Source organism: Camelina sativa, chromosome 9, assembly GCF_000633955.1.
Source record: "Camelina sativa cultivar DH55 chromosome 9, Cs, whole genome shotgun sequence".
Classification (NCBI taxonomy): Eukaryota; Viridiplantae; Streptophyta; class Magnoliopsida; order Brassicales; family Brassicaceae; genus Camelina; species Camelina sativa.
Genome location: NC_025693.1, coordinates 27,899,509 through 27,919,796, shown reverse-complemented (window position 1 = coordinate 27,919,796; position 20,288 = coordinate 27,899,509). Strand labels below are relative to the sequence as shown.

General features: G+C 32.2%; 3 protein-coding genes across 4 annotated transcripts; all 3 read right to left on the bottom strand.

Annotated features, from left to right (window-relative positions):
* On the bottom strand, positions 12,502-13,022 carry LOC104712655 (RING-H2 finger protein ATL56-like). The gene has a single exon (XM_010429598.1). It carries the CDS (start codon positions 12,988-12,990, stop codon positions 12,502-12,504), a length of 489 nt encoding a protein of 162 aa, XP_010427900.1. The 5' UTR covers positions 12,991-13,022.
* On the bottom strand, positions 13,458-15,648 carry LOC104712654. 2 transcript variants are annotated; one of them, XM_010429596.1, is made up of 7 exons: positions 15,452-15,648; positions 14,763-15,036; positions 14,610-14,665; positions 14,419-14,497; positions 14,178-14,316; positions 13,959-14,072; positions 13,458-13,865 (listed from the first exon to the last, which is right to left on the bottom strand). In XM_010429596.1, exons 2-7 carry the CDS (start codon positions 14,915-14,917, stop codon positions 13,674-13,676), a joined length of 735 nt encoding a protein of 244 aa, XP_010427898.1. In that variant the 5' UTR covers positions 14,918-15,036; positions 15,452-15,648; the 3' UTR covers positions 13,458-13,673. The 2 variants fall into 2 exon arrangements, with proteins under 2 accessions (XP_010427898.1, XP_010427899.1); XM_010429597.1 differs by having other exon boundaries at positions 14,763-15,031; positions 15,452-15,637.
* LOC104712653 (CLAVATA3/ESR (CLE)-related protein 17-like) lies at positions 19,205-20,288 on the bottom strand. The gene has a single exon (XM_010429595.2). The coding sequence runs from the start codon at positions 19,948-19,950 to the stop codon at positions 19,660-19,662; it is 291 nt and encodes a 96-aa protein (XP_010427897.1). The 5' UTR covers positions 19,951-20,288; the 3' UTR covers positions 19,205-19,659.

The window sequence follows — 20,288 nt, the reverse complement described above, 5'->3', positions numbered from 1 at the left end:
GAAAAATTCAACGCAAAAGTAAAATTGAATCACATAATCCACAATTAGTAAATTATCAAAAGAAAATTGCAGGCAGTTTTATGAATAATCCAAGAAACAAGTAATCAACTCAACCTTAATCACGAGTAAGGGAAAATTAGCTAGGAACAATCAAGAGATCTGAATATCAATTCAATTGTACTCAAAGAAAAGAAAAGAAAAGAGATTACCTTTTTTTTTTTTTGTTATATTCTATTTTTAGCTGAATTTTAATTTTCCTTTATTTGGAGTAAGGTTACGTGCTGCACAAGTATAAAAGCAGAGCTTCTTCTTCCTAGCTTGTTGGAGTATGAGATTTTGAGAGATTGGTCATCATTTGATTTCTCATGTTTCTCAAGGTTGAACCGGGTAAAAAAACTGAAAATCTTTGTATTTCCTTGGAAGGTTTACAATCGAGATTACAATGTATATAAAGACTGAGAGGTTACAAACAAGATTGAACTCCCGAGAATAATGCAGAGGATCTGCAGAGTATCTACAACAAGTATTGACCAAGTTTGGAGGAGAGTTTTGAGGAAGACCAAAGTCATATTCTTTCACCCTCCCGCAGTGAAATCGTCTGGACACCGGACGGTTAAACTGGACCTGAACTCATTGAACAACATTGTCGGAAGTCCTTTGGTGAAGATATCAGCAAACTGTAGTGAAGAAGGTACATGGAGAATCTTCACTTGACCCAAAGCCACCTTTTCACGGACAAAGTGAAGATCGATCTCTATATGTTTAGTTCTCTGATGTTGAACCGGATTGGTAGAGAGATAGACTGCACTGATATTATCACAGTAGACCAAAGTAGCTGTTCGAATTGGTATGTGCATTTCCAGTAAGAGATTGCGGATCCAACATGTTTCAGCTACAACATTAGCAACCCCTTTGTATTCTGACTCAGCGCTAGAACGAGAGACAGTTTGTTGGCGTTTGGAGGACCAGGAAATTAAGTTTTCGCCAAGATAAACACAATAACCTGATGTCGACCGTCTTGTGTCAGCGCATCCTGCCCAATCTGAGTCTGTATAAGCTGTCAGAGAACCGATTGCACCTTTGTAAAGCTGAAGACCATGACTGCGAGTGCCCTGAAGGTAACGAATGATACGTTTCAAAGACTGAAAGTGAGGTACTCTAGGATCATGCATAAACAAGCATACTTGTTGGACTGCATAAGTGATGTCAGGCCTAGTAAATGTGAGATATTGCAGAGCTCCCGCTAAGCTTCGATACTCGGTTGGATTTGGTATCTTGTCTCCACATTCAACGGTGAGTTTTGAGTTGACATCTACTGGTGTAGCAATTGGCTTACAGTCCTGCATCTTTGCCTTTGCTATGATCTCTTTTGTGTAATGCGACTGTGAAAGAAGTATCCCAGCCTTGTTGTACTCTGCTTTTACACCAAGGAAGTAACTTAATCTGCCTCCATCTGTAATCGGGAACTCACTTTTGAGTGATTCTGTGATATCGTCTATCAGTGCTTGTCTTGATGCAGTGAGTATGATATCATCGACATACAGGAGGAGGTATGCGACGTCATTACCTTGTTTGTAAACGAATAAGGAATTGTCACTCTTGCTCATACTGAAACCAATCTTCGACACATAACCCTTAAATCTTGCATTCCAAGCCCTTGGAGCTTGTTTTAGCCCGTAGATGGCCTTGTTTAACTTGCAAACATGATGAGGTTTGTTCTTGTCTACACTTTGTCATTTATGCTTACGCCATGTTAGATTTAATAAAACGAGTAAGTGCGAGAGGTACACAGAGAGACTGAGAGCTAGACAGTAAAGCGTTTATGATTTTGAAAACTATTGAACCATGTTTCAGATTTGACATACATCATCTGCCCTAGAAGTTTCAAAAAAAAAAAAAAACAAAGGCAATTAGAAAACCCCATCGTTTTTTCATGACTTTTTGTTTTGGAGTAGCGTCAAACGTCTACCAGTCTTCGTCGTCCATAAGTTCAGCACGGCAAAGAGGGCACTGATTACTCCGACATAACCACTCATTGATGCAATCAATATGAAACACTCCTCCAAGCAAATAGCGCATGTTTCCATCTCTGGTTCCTCGAATATTAGTGTGGATAATGTGACGTCAAGGGAGATGTACAATGGCCCTGGAACTTTCTCGGCTTCGGAAGCAATCTTGTAAGAGAGAATTCTGCATAAGCCGGGATCTGGGAGAGTTGGATAGAGGAGAGGATACATCTTGTGGTGATCAAAGCTAAGGATGTTGTTCAAAAGGAGGTGAGGGGTTGGGAACGGAGGAGGAGGAGTGCAAGTGACCTTGTTTTTACGCGTTACTCTGATCTCCACAGTGTTAGATGTAGATTTGTGAGTAACTACTTTACCAATGCTCACGAAATCTTCAATCTCATTCATTCCTTGGAATTTGTGGAGAGTACAAAAAGAAAACGTGATAATCCTAAAGGAAATAAGAAGGATTTAATAATAGAAAACGATGAGAGTGTGTCCTTATTTATATCAAAACCAAAAACGTGTTTTGAAAAACAAAACCTAAAGCCGAGAGGAAACAAAACACTTTCTCACTAAGGCGATGTTTCTTTTATCATAAGCATATTTTCATTTCCTTATATTTTTCTACTTTCTAGATTCTTGTTGTACATAAAGTTGTTCTAGACTCTACAGAAATTTTAATTATAATTCTATTTATCTTATTGAAAAATAATATAATTTTTGTGTCTCATATATTATTTACCCCTATTTAATAAATAGAAAGAAAAAGAAATTTTAATTATAATTCTGTTCATTTTTAACATAATAATATAATATTTGTGACTAATTATTTTTTTTTTTTAAATTGATAGAAAGAAAAAAGGAAGCAATATTAATTAAATTCGGATGTTTTGGAAGAAAAAAGAGATTAACTGATTAAGAAAGATAAGGACGAGTTTTTTTTTAACAATTTACAATTATTGTTTATTTGAAATTGTTTTGGATGGATAGAAAATATATAAGAAATTGTAAATTTCCTTTTTTGTTTATTAAAAAATAAATCATAAATCTAAATTTTATATCTAACTAAAAATATAAAAGTAATAGAAGATAAATACTAAAATATATAGTGAATATTTTTTTGAGAAAATTTCTATTTTTAAAAAATGTAAAATTTCTACAGAAGAAATTTTCTTTTACTTTTGAAAATATTTTTTTTTAGAGAACGAATTTTTTTCTCTAATGATAAATCGGTTCTAAGTTCACTAACGATTGTATAAATTAATGAATTGTTAATTTAACATTTTGTTGGATCTCCTTGGACTTATATAAACCTGATTAATATACCAAATGAAGAAAATTATTATATTCATCGTTGATATGTTTGAACTAACGTAGAAACAAAAATTATGAATGTTATGCTTAATATATTTTTGTATTACCGCTGTTTCATACTCACGTATTGTGTTGGTGTTTTTTTGCAGATTGTTGCAATTGAAGACATATAATGACACTTGCAAAAGTTCCACAACGTAGAAAGAAAGAAGCAGGGGCGGATCCAGAAAGAAATTTGATGTGGGGTACAAATTATTTAATAAAAATTTATATTATAAAATATTAAGGAAATTGAACTTTCTATATTTTGTATATTTAAAATTTATTTTATTTGCTTAAAAAAATATTCAATTGCACATTACATATATTTAAATGAAAAATATATCTAACTATTTATTATATAAGAATTTTGTGCAGTATATTAACTTTTTAAATCATCATTTCTTTGCAATTTTTATTCTCTAACTCTAAAAAACGTAAAGAAAAAATCGAGAAATCAGAAATAATACACAATATTATCTTTCGTAATCACGGTAAAATTTATAAAATACAGATAAATAGTATATCAAATTGATGGTCCAACTATGAAGAGTTCAAATCTACATTTAAAATATTAAAAACTAATACATAGAATTGTAGAAATGTTTAGAAGTTGCATGCAAGAGTTATATTATGTATTATTTTTGAATTCATATGATTAATTTTTGTACAAAATCCTTTATTTAAATAGATTTCAACTATATATATATATATTAGATAAGTTAAAAATATATACATATATATTGTACTAATTAACTAGATTTACAAGACTTTTTAAATTTAAATGTAAGTATAATTTAGAGTAGAAAAGAATATTAACCTGTAAGTAAACATTACAAAAAGAACTTTGGTTGTAGGAAAAAAAGACAACAAAAAAAGATGAAAGTCAGGAATCGAACTTCTCACCAAAGAAGATGCATGGGGCACTTAGGTAACAATTAAGCTGTGTAACTAAACTAACCAAATGTATTAGATAATTTTTAACAAGTAGCATGGGACACGTGCCCCACCCCATCACTACATAGATCCGCCCCTGGAAAGAAGCAGTTCATGATGTAGACAAACTCTCGTCTTGTCATCCCAGACAGATATACTCGTTGTTTACAATGAAGATGTTATGTTCCATTCAACGAATAAAGTTATCTAAATTCTTGAGTTTGATGGCATTCATTAATTTAAAGAAGATGTTGTGTTACTGACATGTATCATGTCCCATTTGGGGAAGGAGATTACATATAAGATTCGTTGCGAAGCAACAAAAGACTATAGTGAGTTAGTTACGTTACTAACACTTCCTATCATCTAATATCTCTCTCTTAATTATTGCTTAAGCATATTTTTAAAATTTGTCAAGTGTCTGCTAAATTTGTATAATCGTGAAGCATTCCCATAATGAGCGTGCAAGACCATAAACCGTAAGAACCACCATACGTTGCAACTTGAGTGTTTTCCTTTTATTAAATTTTGGTCCGTTGTTTCTTAAAATCTCAACCATGATATTAGATAAATGGTTTTCTTTGAAGTAAAGTTAAATCTGCTAAGCAAGATAGGAGTCTCCTTTATATAAAAGGACCCTTATATAGCTATATCAATGTAATATTGTTTAAATTGATTCTCATGGTCAATGGTATAGAGAATGCTCATCTACATTAGACAAGACAAAGATCTTTGACGAAACCCCGTAAGAATTTATTCTTTGTTGTTCATGTTTTTCTGTGTTGATATTGAATAAGATCAATAAAATTTCTATGTGTGAGATAAATATATAACTTTGCAGAAAAATTATTTTCTCATTCTCTGCTCTCACTAAAAAAAAAAACATAGAATTACTTTGATGAGTTTGAGAGAGACTGTTCATTGCTTGATTTCTAATGTTGCTCAGGTCTTTTTTGAGCTGTACTGACTCTGATCAATAAAGTGCCATGATTGAATCCAGCCCTCGATAAGCTGAACAAAGCTCTTTGTCACTCACACTTAAGTTATGTTCCTTTTAATTATAAATTAACGAGTGAGAGTGCGAGAGGTTCACAGAGAGACGAAATATATTCAACAGGTGACTTTGTTTCGGTTCCTTACGTTGATTAAAAATAGAGATGACTACAATAATTACTAGTTATGTCGGCTGATTTAAGAGCTCAGTGAAACCACATATAAAGTGATGTCTCCGAACCAAGAATGTGGCTTCAGAACATAGTTATTTATGCAAATTGATCCAAAAAATTACAACACAATTTTTTGACCAGGAAGTCTATAAAGTTCAAACTTATAGACCATATTTCCTAGGGGCCCTTCCTCATCCCAACACTTCTCCACTGAATACAGGCCTCTATATATATATTCCTTTTCTCCTTTGTTCTTCAAGCCAAGGATCAGCCTCACATGTTTGTGTGTTCTCATGCTATTAGATAAAGCAAGATTACCTCTTTCCATCTTCTGGTCTGCTGCTGGTTTCAATATCAGATGGTTCTCCCTACAAGGATTCATGGAGTTCTGATGTTGTTACCTTCACCACAATAAGTAACAACATCAGAACTCCATGAATCCTTGTAGGGAGAACCATCTGATATAACCACACTAGTAGCCATGGACAAACCATCGACTATCATAAAATCAATCCCTCCTAAGACGTTGAAGTGGAGACCTATCATTTTGAGCTCTAATTTGTATTTGAATGCATCCCCAACTTCAACTCCAGGGACTGCACCAATCCTGTTTTCTCTCTGTTTCTCCATATGAAGAAGCTTGCCCTGGGAGGAACCTGATTGCCTTCCCTTTCTGCTCAGAGATGCAAACAATTTGAGAGATTCCTCTGAGCTTAGAGGTTTAACTTTACTTGGAATAGATGGAGCATTCATCCTCTTGGCTGAAGCAAACTGTCTAGTACTCCTAAAACTAGGATTAGCAGCAGCATTGAAACCAAATCCAGCTTTCTTCATAAGACACTCTAGTGCTTCTGCTTCATCTTCTTTACGATCACGTGTTTTATCTTCATGACCCATCTGACTCTTTCTTGTATCACTTGTGATCGTAATCGTCGGAGGATCACGTTGAATCTCAGTTCTCTGTTCCATCATAGTCTTCCCTGTCTCATCATCTTCGCAACCAATCCCACCCATCAGATTCTACCCTGCGATTACACATACAACATCGAAACCATTGAGATTTTAAAACCAAAAGAAGAGGAAACTATATCATAAAACATAGCGTTTTCATCAGATTCTCTTCCCTGCAATGAAGACGCTGAGCCAACATTTTAAAGAACACGTTAAAGAAAAGCTAAAAGAAAACCACAAAACACTCTGTGATTCCCTAAAACAAGAGAGATACCTTGCTGATAAAGTCTTTCTTGAGGCTTTTCTTTGTTTTCCCGATCGAGAAACTTTTTATTCCTGGAAAAAGTTGTGATTAATCAGACTCTAAACGGACGAGATCGAGAAAGAAGCTAGCGAGAGAGAGAGATTGATGAAGAAAGGAGCAGTTAAAAACTCAAAATCTCGTTTATAGATGAGGCGCTCTAGTTCGTTATTCAAAATGTTGGATTCGTTATTCAAAATGTTGGATTCGGCTCAGCAGTTCTTAAAAGAATTCGGTTATCATACCGGTTATCGAAAACCGGTTATTCTACCGGTTACCGAAAACCGATTTAAACCTTGAACCTTGTTCACTTCTCATCCCTAAATACTAATCTCCTTCTTTGCTCGAATCCTTTGTTCCAATTCCTTCTCTCTCTCTCTCTCTCTCTCTCTCTCTCTCTCTCTCTCTCTCAACCTCATCTTCGTCTTCCTCCATCACTCGATCGTGTTCTTATTCCGTCTCTTCTTTTTTCTTCTCCTCCTCCATCACTCGATCTTCTTGTACTCCTTTCACCTCCTTCACTATTCTTCTTTTACTGGGCTTTTTATCGGACTTGTATATGTAACGTACTCTGGGCTTGTGTAAATACATTTTTATTTTAACCCGATCCGACTCAAATTTTAATTTCGGTCCAATTTGGTGAGATAGATGTTAAACCGAATTTTCGAATTTCTCGAGATCGAACAGAACATTCCAATAGAGCGCAGGCCTAATCAGTAGCTCACACTATCAAGATAAATTTAAAAAAATAAGAGAGGGTGTAGTTAGATGAATATTCGATGGAATTAAGAAGATCATAAGCCATTTGAATAGTTATTACAATGCTAATTAGAATCAATCAGTAACATATTATCTTTGTAAAACTTTCTTTATGTTCTTATGTCTTATCGGATCACTACTATTAAAATATAGTTACATTGACTATTTGAATTATTAAAGGCATTGGGTTATGTTTAGGTTTGAACATTTAAATGTGTTTCGACAGTTTTAGCCTTAGGTATTAGACTCAGATTTTTTTAGGAAACAATGTCAAATAAATGTTTTTGGATTTGTATATTCTTATTCTTAATATGGTATTCTACTAAGTGGAATCTTATTCTCTGTTTGATAATGATCATTCAAATTAACAACACAATCTATGTTGTCTATGTTCCTCAAGACATCAAACTATAATCCTCCAAAACTTTTAAGTTAAAAAATAAATAGAAATTGTCTCACGCATTGCATAATATACAGAGACTAATAATTTAGTTAATATCCGTTTTAACCATACCTTAAAATAAATTGCACTTGAAAAAAATATCATATTCTTCCACATCTTATTAGTTGCCTAGTTATATAAATTATATTGGACTTTTTTATGTCTGTAGACTGTAATTGGTTAACAAATATTAAAATCTACTCTACAAATGTAGTCTAATAAAAAAAGCTTATATGTTTATGATGTCAAGATACTCAATCTTATAGAGAGAATCGATTTGTTTTTCCACATATTCAAATTAAAATACTCATCAATCTTTAAGAGAATCGATTTCTTCAGCCGAAACTTATTTCTTCATAATGTTGAAACCATATTTATTATTTTTTTAGTGTAGAGGATGGCATGCTTTTATAACAATTCCAACGAAATCATCAACCAGTGCCGTGTTTCATGTATATCGAAAAGGACATTTGCCCAAGGCCACACCAAAAAAAAAAATTATAAGATCACGTATTTTTTTAGTTAGCTTATGTTTTTAGTTTGAAAATGTGTTTACGCTTTTTATTTTAAAAATCTATAATATTTTGTTTATTATTAGTTCTTCTTATTTCATATTTTTTTATTTTTTATTTGTATTAATAGAGTATTATATAATTTATTAAATGTTTGAAACTAAAAATAAAAACCACATAAAAGTTGAGAACTTATGTTAAAAATTTATACGAAAAGATATTTTTAATTAATTAACAAAATACTAATGTGTAATAATACATAAAATAGACTCTCAAATATCATACCACTATTTTTTATTATCATATTAGCATTTTGTTAGTGTGGTTGCAAATTTTCAACTTTCATGTGGTTTTTCAATTTTACTTTCAAACATCTAATACATTATAAAACACATAAGCAAAAATATTATACTTATGTTTTGTTTATATCTTGCATATGTTTTGCTTAATTTTTGTTAATATCTATTCAATATTTCAAAGAACCAAAAAATGACTAATTTACTGCCATATATAAACAATCACACCTACAATTTATATTTATATAGAATTTAATGTAAACTATACTTAATGTATCAAGCAATCAAATATTTCTATATATGTAGATGATTTTATCATAATCACAAAATAATAAATATATCAACAATTAAAAATACATATTATCTACGTTTCTGATGAGTTATACATGGTTATACATAGTATTGTAATTCGGCTAAAAACAAAGGCTTGGCATATAATATATAAACCCTAGTCTTTCATAATTACAGCACGGCAGAGAGGGCAATGGTTAGTCCTACATAACCACTCATGCATACAATAATCATGAAACACATGCGAACAATTTGGCATATTTTCTAAGTCTTGTGACTCCTCGAAGCAAATAGTGCATGTTTCCATGTCTGGTTCCTCGATTATCTCTGGCCTTAACGTGACGTCAAAGGAGATGTACAATGGCCCTGGAACTCGTTTGGCTTCGGAAGCAATCTCGAAGGAGAGAATACTGCATAAGTTGCGATCTGGGAGGGTTGGATAGAGGAGAAGATTCATGTAGTCTTCATCAAAGCTAATGACGTCGGTCAAAAGGAGGTGAGGAGTTGGGAACGGACGAGGAGAAGGAGTAGTGTCTGATCCTAAAGTGATCACGTTTCTACGCGTTACTCTGATCTCTACCGTTGAACCATGTTTTAGATCCGACATACATCATTTGCCATGGCAAAGTAATTTCAATCATCATTTGTAACTTTGACCAGAGCGAGATTAAAATCTAGACAAATACAGTGACTTCAGGGTTTGTCTTAAGAACATAGTCATTTATGTAAATTAATCCAAAAACTTACAACACAAGTTTTTGAAATTAGTCAAGAATGAAGAAAACGCTCTATAGAATATCCTATCTCTACGGTTAACAACATATATACTAATTGGTAACTCACAGATGGAAATAGGTATAGTTAATCAGATTCCTTGGTAAGTATCTATATAGTATAAACTAGATAACAACCCGCACATAGTGCGGGACAAATCAATTCAAATAAAAATTTTATTTAGGAGTTAAGGTGTTAGAATAATAATTTTACTTATAATTTTTTTGTTTATTTGAATTTACATTTAATTATTTTTAGTAAAAATAATTTTCACCCTTGTAATGTGGAAAAAAAATTAAACATGGTAGAAAAACTTATGATAAAATGTTGTCAGTTATAGTAATCTGTATTTTTGTGTGTTTTTTTTAATCAATTATATTACACATTATTATCTACATCAATATGCTATTAAATAGATAAGACAATGTCTTTAGACAATCAATTAAAACTAATCCTAACTTTAAGAATGCCAAGAGAAAAATATATAAAATGGTAAATAATAATAAAAAGTGTAGTAGTGGTAAAAATTTATAGAGAAAAATGAATGTCTGGGATTTTCAAAAAATTCAGTACCATGTTAAGATAGTTGAATCACCATATATTATTAAATTATTAAAAATTCAATATCTTATCATTATGATTATTTTGGTAGTTATTTTTGATAATTTTTTTAATATATTTGAATAGTTATTGGAAGTTTTAAATAGGAGACAGATTTTTCTTTTTCAAAAATGTAAATTGGTGAAAAAATTTAAAATTGTTTACGAAATGTTATTTATTTTTAATATTTTTGAGATAATTAATTTTTTAAATATACATAAATAGTCATCAGATTTTTTAAAATCGGTTTGCATTTCAAAATGTTAAATAGATGAATAATTTTTTAATTCTTTGTGAAATATAATTAACTTTTAATAATTAAATTTTTTATAAAACGATAATTAAATAATTAAATATATTTTCTAGTTTGAATAGTTAATTAAGTTTTTTCATTTTCTAAAACTAATAGAAAGAATCATCACTTATAAATTTTAATGGCATATTTATGTAAATAATAATGAAATAAACATTGTTTTATATATTTCAGTGACACATTTTATAAATCGAAAGATTTGTTTTGTAAATATGTTTATCTTGAGATGGTTAAATGCAATTAAATATCCAAGACTCCAAATAGCTCTGGCGACGACACATCAGCATTTTCAACAAAATGCTTCTCTATTAATATATAGGGGATAATTTTATGTCAACAATATAAGAACGTCTAATTTGAATTATTAACAAAAAAAAATAAAAAATTAAAAGAAGCTTGACCATGAAGTCTAGGAAGCTCAAACATAAAGACCTTATTTCCTAGAGGTCTTTTCTTGTGCCAATACTTCTGAACTGAATATAAGCCTCCATATATATATTCTTTTTCACCGAACCAATGATCACTCTCACAGGTATTTGTGCTCTCATGCTGTTAGCTAATGCAAGATTACCTTTTTTATGTTCTGATCTTCTGCTGCTTTTAAATTCTTTTTCTTCAAATAGTCACCTTCACCACAGTATATCAAAAGATCAGAACTGCATGTACGTATCGTTGTAGGCAGCACCCTCTGAAATGACAATACTTGTAGTTATGTACAAGTTATCCACATTCATATAATCAATCCTTCTAATAAGCTCAAATTTATCATAGAACTACTCTCTCAAATTAAGAGATCAATGTAGTATTTAGGGATCAAATCCACAAGGAGTCTATACTCACATAATATATTATTAACCATTTAATTATGCTCAACCAAATAATTTATATTAAAATAAAAAGAGCAATAAAAGCAATAAAAAACAAGAGTCAATTTAATAAGAGAAAAGATAGGTTCAGGAAAATTCTTGGAAATTCAGAAAATCATATTAAACAATTGTTAGGATTTATTAAGAACAATTCTTGAACGTAAATCACAATGGTAAAATTAACCAGCTGTCGCTGCGAAAATTATCTAAGTCTAAAAACTAGAATTCCAAATTTCTTTGCAAATCCTAATGATTAAACTAGCATTAAATTCAGGTTTGATAAGTTCACAAAATCTCTAAACCAAATCTCTTTTTAAATAGGAATTTTGCTCATCTAATATTATTTCAGAAAATCAATAACATTCTCATGTCTATCAATGAACCTAAAATCAGATTCTAGCTAGGTTGCTCTCGCTACTATAGAATAAACAATAATCAATCTAGATGAAAAACTTTACGGATATCATCCTAACAATCAGATAACCTAACAATTAATGAATTTTTTTGAAAACTCTAAACCTATCAAGAGATCTACTTATTGATAGTTTGATAATCATGAAACACATGCAAACAATTTGGCATCTCGTCTAAGTCTTGTGACTCTAAGCTAGTGATTCTAAAGTGATCACCGTCTTGAGATTTGTGTGTTGTTAATTCGTAAAAGATACGCACAAGACGCTATAGCAAACAAAAGAAACATTCTGAGTTCAATCTTTAATCACAAGCAAGGGAAAATTAAAACAGAGCTAACTTAAATCGAGATATTTGAAGTTTTGGTCTATGTGAAAATTCCAATTTCATAATTGTACAAAAGAAAAGAGATCGGCGATGAATCTCAACTTGGTTATACATAGTATTGTAATTCGGCTAAAAAACAAAGGCTCAGCATATAATATCGTTTCTTCATGACGTTGTTTTGGAGTAGAGTAGGGATGCTAGTCATCCATAATTACAGCACGGCAGAGAGGGCAATGGTTAGTCCTACATAACCACTCATGCATACAATAATCATGAAAGACATGCGAACAATTTGGCATCTCGTCTAAGTCTTGTGACTCCTCCAAGCAAATAGCGCATGTTTCCATGTCTGGTTCCTCGAATATCTCTGGCCTTAACGTGACGTCAAAGGAGATGTACAATGGCCCTGGAACTCGTTTGGCTTCGGAAGCAATCTCGAAGGAGAGAATACTGCATAAGTTGCGATCTGGGAGGGTTGGATAGAGGAGAAGATTCATGTAGTCTTCATCAAAGCTAATAACGTTGGTTAAAAGGAGGTGAGGAGTTGGGAACGGACGAGGAGAAGGAGTAGTGTCTGATCCTAAAGTGATTACGTTTCTACGCGTTACTCTGATCTCTACCGTGTTCGATGTAGATTTGCGGATAACCCTTGCATCAATACACACAAGTTCTTCAATCTCACTCATTCTTTGAAATTAGTGGAGAATACAAAGACAAAGAAAAAAAAAAAAACTCTAGATTCAGATTCAGAGTGAAGGATAGAAGTGTCTCGTCTATATATATATATATATTAGGGTATGCAAACGAAAACGTGTTTAGAGAAACCTAACCTAAACAAAGAAGGAATTGAAGTTTAATATTTCCTTTTTCCTTTACATAATAATAAACTTTTCATGCTATTTTTGTTTTTCTTTTTGCTTAATTTCAAATTTCCTTTCTTTTTTGGAAAAGAATAGTTTCCTTTTTTATTTAAAGCTGTTGACAAAATTTAAACCCAAATTATTATGCTACCACTCGATTTAACTCGTTAACTAATATATTAACTAAATAAATATTTTGGAATATGAGATTGAGTTAATGAGTTTGATTTCTAAGGTCTTTTTTGAGCTGTATCTCATCTGTGATCAGAAGTGCCAGGATTGAAGCTCGCGAGAGGGAAAAAACAAAGTGTTTTGTGTTTTGTCCTAAAATTACAACAGGTGACTTGTTTCGATTCCTTACAGTTTTAAAGATAGAGATGACTACAATAATTACTAGTTATGTCGGCTGATTTAGGAGCTCAGTGAAACCACATATAAAGAGTGGTGTCTCTGAACCAAGAATATGGCAGTTCCACAATCACTCAAATAATATATTTGCTACATGTGGACTACTGAAGAAGCTTGTTGCAAGTTCCAACGCCAATGGCTGCAGCGAGATGCCAACCGGCGTGAATGAATGGTGTGTCAGGGAAAAGATCATCAGCTATGAACAATGCTCCGCCCAACAACGAAGACATCTTGTGTACATCATAAGCCATTTTCAAATCTGGATCCTCTAAGGCTCGTTTCGCAAATGCTACCTGAGTCAAACAAAAGTTGAGAGATTTGGTTATAATTTGCATCAACTGAGATTTTTAGTTACATGGAGTGAAAAAGTTGAGATTTCTTAGCACCTCCATCATTCCAGTGTGAACAGCTGATACCACGAGAGGCTGGAACGGTAGAGCCAAAGCTGATGCAGCCATCAAGAACTTTGGATTCTCTTCTCTAAGAGCCCTCGTTAGACACTGTCAAATATACAAACAGATAGTAAGTAGAATAGAACATCACCAAGATTTGAGGTACTATTACTAGTACCAATATTGGTATAGACAAAAATTTAAAAGACTTACTACTGTCGCTGTAGCTATCATTGTGTAATCAGCCCATCTAAGATACTTCCTCAACTTCCCTCTTGAAGAATGATACAAACTCGATGCGATTCCAACTCCGATTAAGGAGTTTGCATACACCTTCATGTTCAGGTTTTTCCTATATAGTCACATATATATCTTGCATATTCAGTTACCGTTTCAAAGAACACAAAACTGTATACATAATAGATTAATCAGATAGACAAGAAAGGATGATTACCTCGGTGTTTGCATACCGAGGAAAATGAAAGGGATCGATGTGATCACATTAGCAGCTGTTTCTAAGATACTCCGATCACCTGTCAACATAATGAAGAACCATAGGATCAAGATACAACACACAGAGATGCAAAGAGATAAAAGACGAAAAACAAGATGGAAGTAACTGAGTAACGTTTATCAGAATATTACCGTGGATGCAACAATGTATGGGTCTTAAGCATGGAGGTCTTTGTTGCCAGACACGTCTACAGAAAGATAAAAAGAAGAACACTGAATCAAACACCTTTTAACTTACAGATACAATGATCAACAAGATATATATAAAAGAACCATTGAACTTACTCAATGAATAGCCTCTGCTTTGTTCCTGCATCAGCGGACTCAAAGCTAGAGACTTGACCGATACTCTCAAATCCAAAAGGAGAATGAGACACAACACGAACCCCATGGAGACCCTCAAGGGCTTTGCTCGTCTTCGATACGCTTTGAGGGCTCATAGGGAGTGATTCAATATATCAAAAACCCACTAAACAAAAACTCTTCTTTTGCTAGCCAGCAATAATTTACTTGCTGGTCTAGCCTAACTAGCTTGGTTCTGTTTTCTTCAGCTCCTACTCTAACCACCAGAAGAAAACAAAAACATTAATCAACTGAACCAGTAAATCTAAAAATTAAAGTTTTTTTTTTTTTTTTGCCAGATTGAGAAATTAGTTTGAAGATTCTGTCAAACCTAAAATTAGATTTTTGGTTCACTGTGAAAAACAACCCAGAATTGTTCAGTTTCAATATCAAATTCATAGGGTTTTAACACTAACTGGGAATTCAATTCATCCAAAATTGTTGAAGTCAGCAAGCATGCAGCAATAGATTCTCAAATTCAATCTTATAATCGTTACGTTTGAAACGAATTAAGCTAACCCGTAGAATCAAAAGACACGATTTGAAATCGTAAATACAGAACAGGTTTAGCTAAGTGAGAGGAACCTTGATAGCACTATAAATATGCGAGATTTGAGTAGAGGACTACTAACCTTGTGATGTTGAGATCGAAGTTGAACCTTTAAGCGATGAAGATAATAAAAGAAAAAAAAAAAAAAACAGAAAAAAATATAATAATGGAAGTAACAAAGATATTAAAGAGTTTTGGAAAAGGAGAAGAAGAAGAAGAAGAGAAGAAGGAAACAGCGACAGAGACAGAGATGATGAGTCACTCACGAATCTTCTCCTTTGTTTTGACCTCTTATATGGCATATTCCTCCTTTCTTTTTACTTTTTAGTCGGCTGTTTCTCGTACCGAATCCCCGGTTTTATCCGGTTTTGTTTCTCCTCTACTCATATGGGCCGAATATGGTTTGAGCCCAATGTTACTACCCTATAGGCTTTTAAATAGTCTTGTTTTTATACATGACCGGTCTAATTTAATGACAATTATGTTTTAAAGGTTTTTCTGAAATAACAGAGAACTTTGGTAACCATCATTAGTAGTCGTTACTCTTCCCAATTTCTCTTAATAAAAACTAATTAAAAAATACAAAAAGGAGAGAGGAAAAGAAGAACCGTTACTTAATTTACTTGCTAAAGAAACGTTACTCAGTCTTTTTTAACACTTGTCTGTTTTTTATTAGTCATATATTAAATATTCTTTTTTTATAGTAACGGTGAATACGATTTCTCCGGTAATAATGCTCTAAATAATCTATTGGTGGTGCAGTATCCTTTTGATTTAGGTCACTTATCTTTCAGATTTAAAGTATATCATCAAATTTAAATCTAAATGGTGACACTTCAACAATACTAGCATAAGTCATTTAGACTATGTCTTCATCTACATTTATGTTCGGGTGTGTGTATCGTATATGTCTTGGTCATTTCATTGTGCTATGTCTTGATCTACATTTATGTTCCCTTCATATACATAAGACAAAACAAAAAAAAAAAATTGAATTTACCTATAAAAAAAAGAATGTTGATAACTTTTAAGTACCTATAAATTGACCCCAAAATAGGGGTACTTAGAAATCAAATCTAATCAATGTATTAATTGAAAAAATATCCACTCAAAAAAAATGTGAGAAAAAGGGAAAAAAAAACACAAAAAGATACAAGTAGACATAAAAGTATAAAACCAATATACTACTCCCTCCGTTTATTATTACTTGTCATTCTAGAGATAAATTTTTGTTTCACAATACTTGTCGTTTTGGACAAAAAGATACAAGTAGACATAAAAGTATAAAACCAATATACTACTCCCTCCGTTTATTATTACTTATCATTCTAGAGATAAATTTTTGTTTCACAATACTTGTCGTTTTGGATTTTCAATACAAAATGTTTGGTAAAAAATTCTAATTCTATCCAACTTTATTAATGTTATGACCAATAAAAAAATTAGAAAATATATTAAAAAAAATAAAACAGAAAATTTAATGGTTTTCTTAATTTGTGTGAAACAAACGATAAAAAAAAAAAAATGGAGAGAGTACATGAGATAAAAACAAATACTACTCCCTCTGTTTCACAATAAGTGTCATTTTGACACTTTTTCTTGTTACAAAAAGAGTGTCATTTTATGTTTCCAATGCAAATTTTAAGCTTAAATCTCTTTTTTATCCTTATTATTTGAGCTTATTAATTAGAAAGAGAAAAAACTTTAGTGTATTTATAAAGGGTAAAACAGAAATTTAAACAATTTTCTTAATTTGTGTGCATTATGTCAAAATGACACTCTTTGTGAAACAGAGGAGTACATAATTAGAAATAAAAGTTAACAAATTTGGGTTATAAATGCAAATTATTGCTAAGTCATTAACGTTCAAACACCGTTTATTAACATTAACTAGTTTCGACTTTCTATGTACGAAAAGGCTAAATGCTATCCTATGCCCAAATAAGAAAATAGCTAGTGAGTGCCGATAATTAATTAAGAACACACATTCTTATGAAATGAATCTAAAACTTAGGTCAAACAAAATAGTGCATTAATGATATATTTTCTACCGATACTTGGAGAATCTTTGGGAGTGCTAAAAAAGGTGCATCATAATTAAGACCGTTATGTGTCGTGGTAATACATTTATAAGAGTGTTTAATAGTACTAGCAAGAAGTAATGCACAAATATTTAAATCTAGTTACACTTTTCCCTAGGAGTTACTGACGTGGTTGGGTCTTCCTTGGTTGACAAAACAAACCTGGTCTTTCAAATTCTAGTTTCCGCTATGTTTTCATCTTTAAATTTTCGGCCGATATTGTCTAGCCATATTCTTAAGACAGTATTTGAATTAGTTCTCAGACAATACAAGCCCGAAACTTGGTTATCGCATGCATCGTATACATAAACCGTCGCTATAATTCCTTTTTAAGTTTTTAATCAAAACACACGCCGTAACAAGATATCATAGACTTTGGCCTTATGTTTTACCTGTAACGGATTTGCAAAAAAAAATATCTTACCGACGGACCTCGTTCAAGCTTGTAGGCATTAAACGAGATTTTAGACATTAATTGACGTGACCGCGTATATTTAAGAAGATGTAGAAAAGTGAGGATTATACAAAAAGAGGAAACAGGTAAAGAAGAGAGGCAGATGGGAGCAATAAAGAAGATGGACAGTGTCACAGACTCACAGCCCTGGCCTGACCATTTCTCTCTTCTCCATATATGTCCTTTTTAACCAATAATAATATGATATCAATCAAACTCCGGTCACTCTATCCCGTTATATCATTCTTTCACTAGTTTAAAATGTTAAACATGTATCAATGCTAGATAAAAAAAATTAGGTGACGACAAATTCTAATATAAATGAAATATATTTAGTGTATAACAATATGGATGATATGAATAGAGTCATACTTAGATTACGTGCAAACTTTTTTTTTCAGTTCACTTCCCACATCCCAAAAAGTTTATATTTTCTCTTTCTATCAAATCGTAATTATAAATTAATTTATGAATAAAATTGTAAATTTTTTGAGTTTTTATTATGGTTAAATTTTAGTATGTCTTACAAGGATTAATGTAATGAAATCAATCCAATTATACTATCTTTTTACTCACTTTTTTTGTTTGTTAAAAGTTATAACACAGAGGTAAAGTACCTTTTTACTCTTAGTTAACTAATAGACATTTTCTTTTTCTTAATAAAATTAAAAACGAATTCGACTGATAATGTTAGTATCCGAAGATGTATTGCATATTCCCACGAAACCACTGTTTGTAAATGGTTGCCATGATTTTTTTTTTGAAATTTGAAATTTACGTGATGAAAACTATTTTGATATAGTATATGTTTGAGATGGGCTCTGTTTTGTACGTTTTACATATGTGTCGATTGAGAGTTGTGANTTTTTTTTTTTTTTTTTTTTTTTTTTTTTTTTGTCACAGAGCAGTTGATGCAAATCTCAAACTTTTAGGGTACTCCTTAAAATAATTAAAAAGGTTATTTGAAAAGATGGTAATAGTAATATGAGAGAGAACTATTCCCACTTACTCAATTAGTAGGGGTAGGTATATGTTGAGAGCAAAGAGAAAAAAATTGGTTTAATGAGGGTAGATGCTGAAGAAGGAAAGTAAATATGATTCAGAGCTTCTTCTGCACACACTTTCTCAAATTCCAATTACTTTAAAACCATATTACCATTACATATCAAATCTTTTTTTTTTTTAAAGTACATCATGAGATTATTATTCAAAGCTTCTTCTGTACTAGTCTTCTCAAATTCCAACCACTAAAACCATACCATCTCATTTCTTAAAACATCACACACTCACACAAACGAAATGAAATTATATAGGGCACCTTATATTTCAATCACTATATCCATATAATCTCACATTTCTTGAAAAGGAATTAAACACAACAACATTGTAACCATTGCGACACTTATAACCAATTCAGAATTTGCTCTTTAGTAATCTCCTTTAGTTTTTAGGCAAAAGTGGTGTATAATCTTTAAATTCTTAAGACTAACATTAAAAGAGTTCAATATAGCCGAACCAAATCCTACCCTAAAAGCTAAAATATAATCGTTTCTGTGCTCCACGAAAAAAAAAAAACAAAAAAATAGGATTCCAACTTACAAAATTCTATAACAAACTCGATTTTACATAACAAGCCAGTACCTTCGGATCGCGATCGGCGTTCCACGTTTGCGTCTTACGTTTTTGCGATGTAGCCCTTGTAGGTGGGTGGGGGTGAAGAAGGGGGTAAGTGATAATAATAGCAACGCGTAAAAGTTAGTTGTGGAGAGGATTGGGACCCGTGTGAACTACTCTCTTGTCGTCTCCATAAATGTTATCTCTGTTCAATGGCCCACGAAACGTCGCCGTAGTACTGTAGCTCAGAGCCTTTCTCGGCGGTGGAAACGCGACGAAGTGACGACGAGAATAACCAACAGAAGCTGACGAAGACAAACCTATCTGAAAACTGAAGAAGAAGAATAAGAAGAAGAAACACATGATCAAGTTCTTGTCCCATCTTCTGTTCTTTCCATGTCTCTCTCTTCGTACCAACAACACGTGAGTCATCTCACAAAAACCTCAGAAACAGACGGACATGAAGACAAAGAGACAGTGAAAGTCAAAGCCAAATAAAAACAAGAGAGAAAGAAGAAGTAGAAGAAGAAGAAGAGGAAAGAAGAAGTGAGATTTGTTGGAATGCAAGTTTGTTGTCTTGTGGGTAATAAATAAAAATAAAGATTTTATTGACTTGTTAAAAGCTTTTTTTGCTTTTTTCCTCCTAATGGGTCTTTGGATCCTTCTAAGATCTGGCACTGTTCTTTCCTCTAAAAGGCAAAAGCTTTTACAAGAAGAATTCTTCTTTTTTTCTCTCTCTCTTTTCTGTCTCGGAAGTCGAAAGCGAAGAG

Bases quoted from the DNA above. Each gene is read 5' to 3' on its own strand.
- LOC104712655 (XM_010429598.1), bottom strand. From the start codon at position 12,990: ATGAGTGAGATTGAAGAACTTGTGTGTATTGATGCAAGGGTTATCCGC.
- LOC104712654 (XM_010429596.1), bottom strand. From the start codon at position 14,917: ATGAGCCCTCAAAGCGTATCGAAGACGAGCAAAGCCCTTGAGGGTCTC. The intron at 14,666-14,762 runs GTAAGTTCAATG...ATCTTTCTGTAG, and splicing joins AAGCAGAGGCTATTCATTGA to ACGTGTCTGGCAACAAAGAC. The intron at 13,866-13,958 runs GTGCTAAGAAAT...TGTTTGACTCAG, and splicing joins TTCACACTGGAATGATGGAG to GTAGCATTTGCGAAACGAGC.
- LOC104712653 (XM_010429595.2), bottom strand. From the start codon at position 19,950: ATGACTCACGTGTTGTTGGTACGAAGAGAGAGACATGGAAAGAACAGA.